This window comes from Artemia franciscana, chromosome 6 (assembly GCF_032884065.1).
Source record: "Artemia franciscana chromosome 6, ASM3288406v1, whole genome shotgun sequence".
In the NCBI taxonomy this organism is placed as follows: domain Eukaryota; kingdom Metazoa; phylum Arthropoda; class Branchiopoda; order Anostraca; family Artemiidae; genus Artemia; species Artemia franciscana.
Genome location: NC_088868.1, coordinates 34,610,721 through 34,612,009, shown reverse-complemented (window position 1 = coordinate 34,612,009; position 1,289 = coordinate 34,610,721). Strand labels below are relative to the sequence as shown.

The window sequence follows — 1,289 nt, the reverse complement described above, 5'->3', positions numbered from 1 at the left end:
CACTATGAAATACAAAAATAGCAAGTTGATAATCATGAAGTTGGCTAACATTTAAGAATCATGAGTTTCTTATAACAATTACCTGTATCATTTTCACCATGGACATAACTTTCTAATAGTCTAATAACTTAATTTTGTAAAACCTTAACACGTTTAAAATTTGTATAAAATCCACTAGGCCAGGGGTCTCCAAACTTTTCAATGTAAGGGCCATATTATATATTTCCCATATTTATGCGGGCCGAAGGGTTAAAAAATGAGAGATAAAAACAAATCATTGCCAGTAATTTAATTTCCTCAAATATTAGAGTATAAACATTAAAAAATTAAAACATATCTTGTTGGAAAATATCCGGATAAAGTAAATAGACTCCTGCCTTTAGTTTTATGCACAAAAATTAGTGTGACGAATGATACTGTCGTTTTGACTTTAAAATTTCATTAAAATCAGGTTCCAGATTAGATGAGCCAATTGTAAGAATAGACTTCAAATGATCATCAGACAAATTTGCTCGATAGTTAGATTTCACATACTTCATTTTGGAAAATGTTTGTTCACACAAGTATGTTGTACCAAAAATGGACACAAAACTACAAGCAAACTTTATCAAATTTGGAAACTGATCTGGCTGCAGACATTTATAAAACTCAATCAGATTTCCTTCTCTATACTTATCTTTCAGTCTGTCATCTGCCTGGAGATCAATAATTTTCATTTGAGATAGAGTTGGAAGATTTTCAGCATTGCAGTCAAATGGATTATGAAAGAGCCTGATTTCATTTCCTTTGGCATCAAGGTCAGCAAATCGCTCCTGAAACTGCTTTTTCAAATCTGAAATTATTTCATTTGCAAATGAATAAGGAAATTTAACTTTACTTTCTGCATGAAATTTTTCACAACATGGAAAATGAGCAAAATTCGTAACTTTCATCTGGCCTTCAAGTAGCGCAAGTTTTGCTCTGAATGCCTTGACATGAACAAAGTAGTCACTGATCAAATTTGTTTTGCCTTGCAATCTCATATTCAAGTGATTCATATGACCTGTCATATCTGCAAAAAATGCCAATATTCAAATCCATTCATAATCTGGTAATAATGGATGAGGTTTATTTTTCTGTGTGAGAAATAAATCAATTTGTGATCTGAGCTCAAAGAAATGCAGCAAAATCTTTCCATAACTAAGCCATCTAACTGCTGTATCAACAAACTCCGAATCAATTTCTTTCACGAAATCACGGAACTGGCGATGGTTAAGTGCATGAGATCCAATGAAATTAACCACAGAAAC

At 32.3% G+C, this 1,289-nt stretch overlaps 1 protein-coding gene across 1 annotated transcript; it reads right to left on the bottom strand.

Moving 5' to 3' along the window:
* Positions 1-398: 398 nt before the first annotated feature.
* LOC136028549 (general transcription factor II-I repeat domain-containing protein 2-like) lies at positions 399-1,049 on the bottom strand. Its single transcript, XM_065706394.1, has one exon. The coding sequence runs from the start codon at positions 1,047-1,049 to the stop codon at positions 399-401; it is 651 nt and encodes a 216-aa protein (XP_065562466.1).
* Positions 1,050-1,289: the final 240 nt, after the last annotated feature.

What these genes read in the sequence shown, in the direction of transcription:
- LOC136028549 (XM_065706394.1), bottom strand. Translation starts at nt 1,049, where the DNA reads ATGACAGGTCATATGAATCACTTGAATATGAGATTGCAAGGCAAAACA.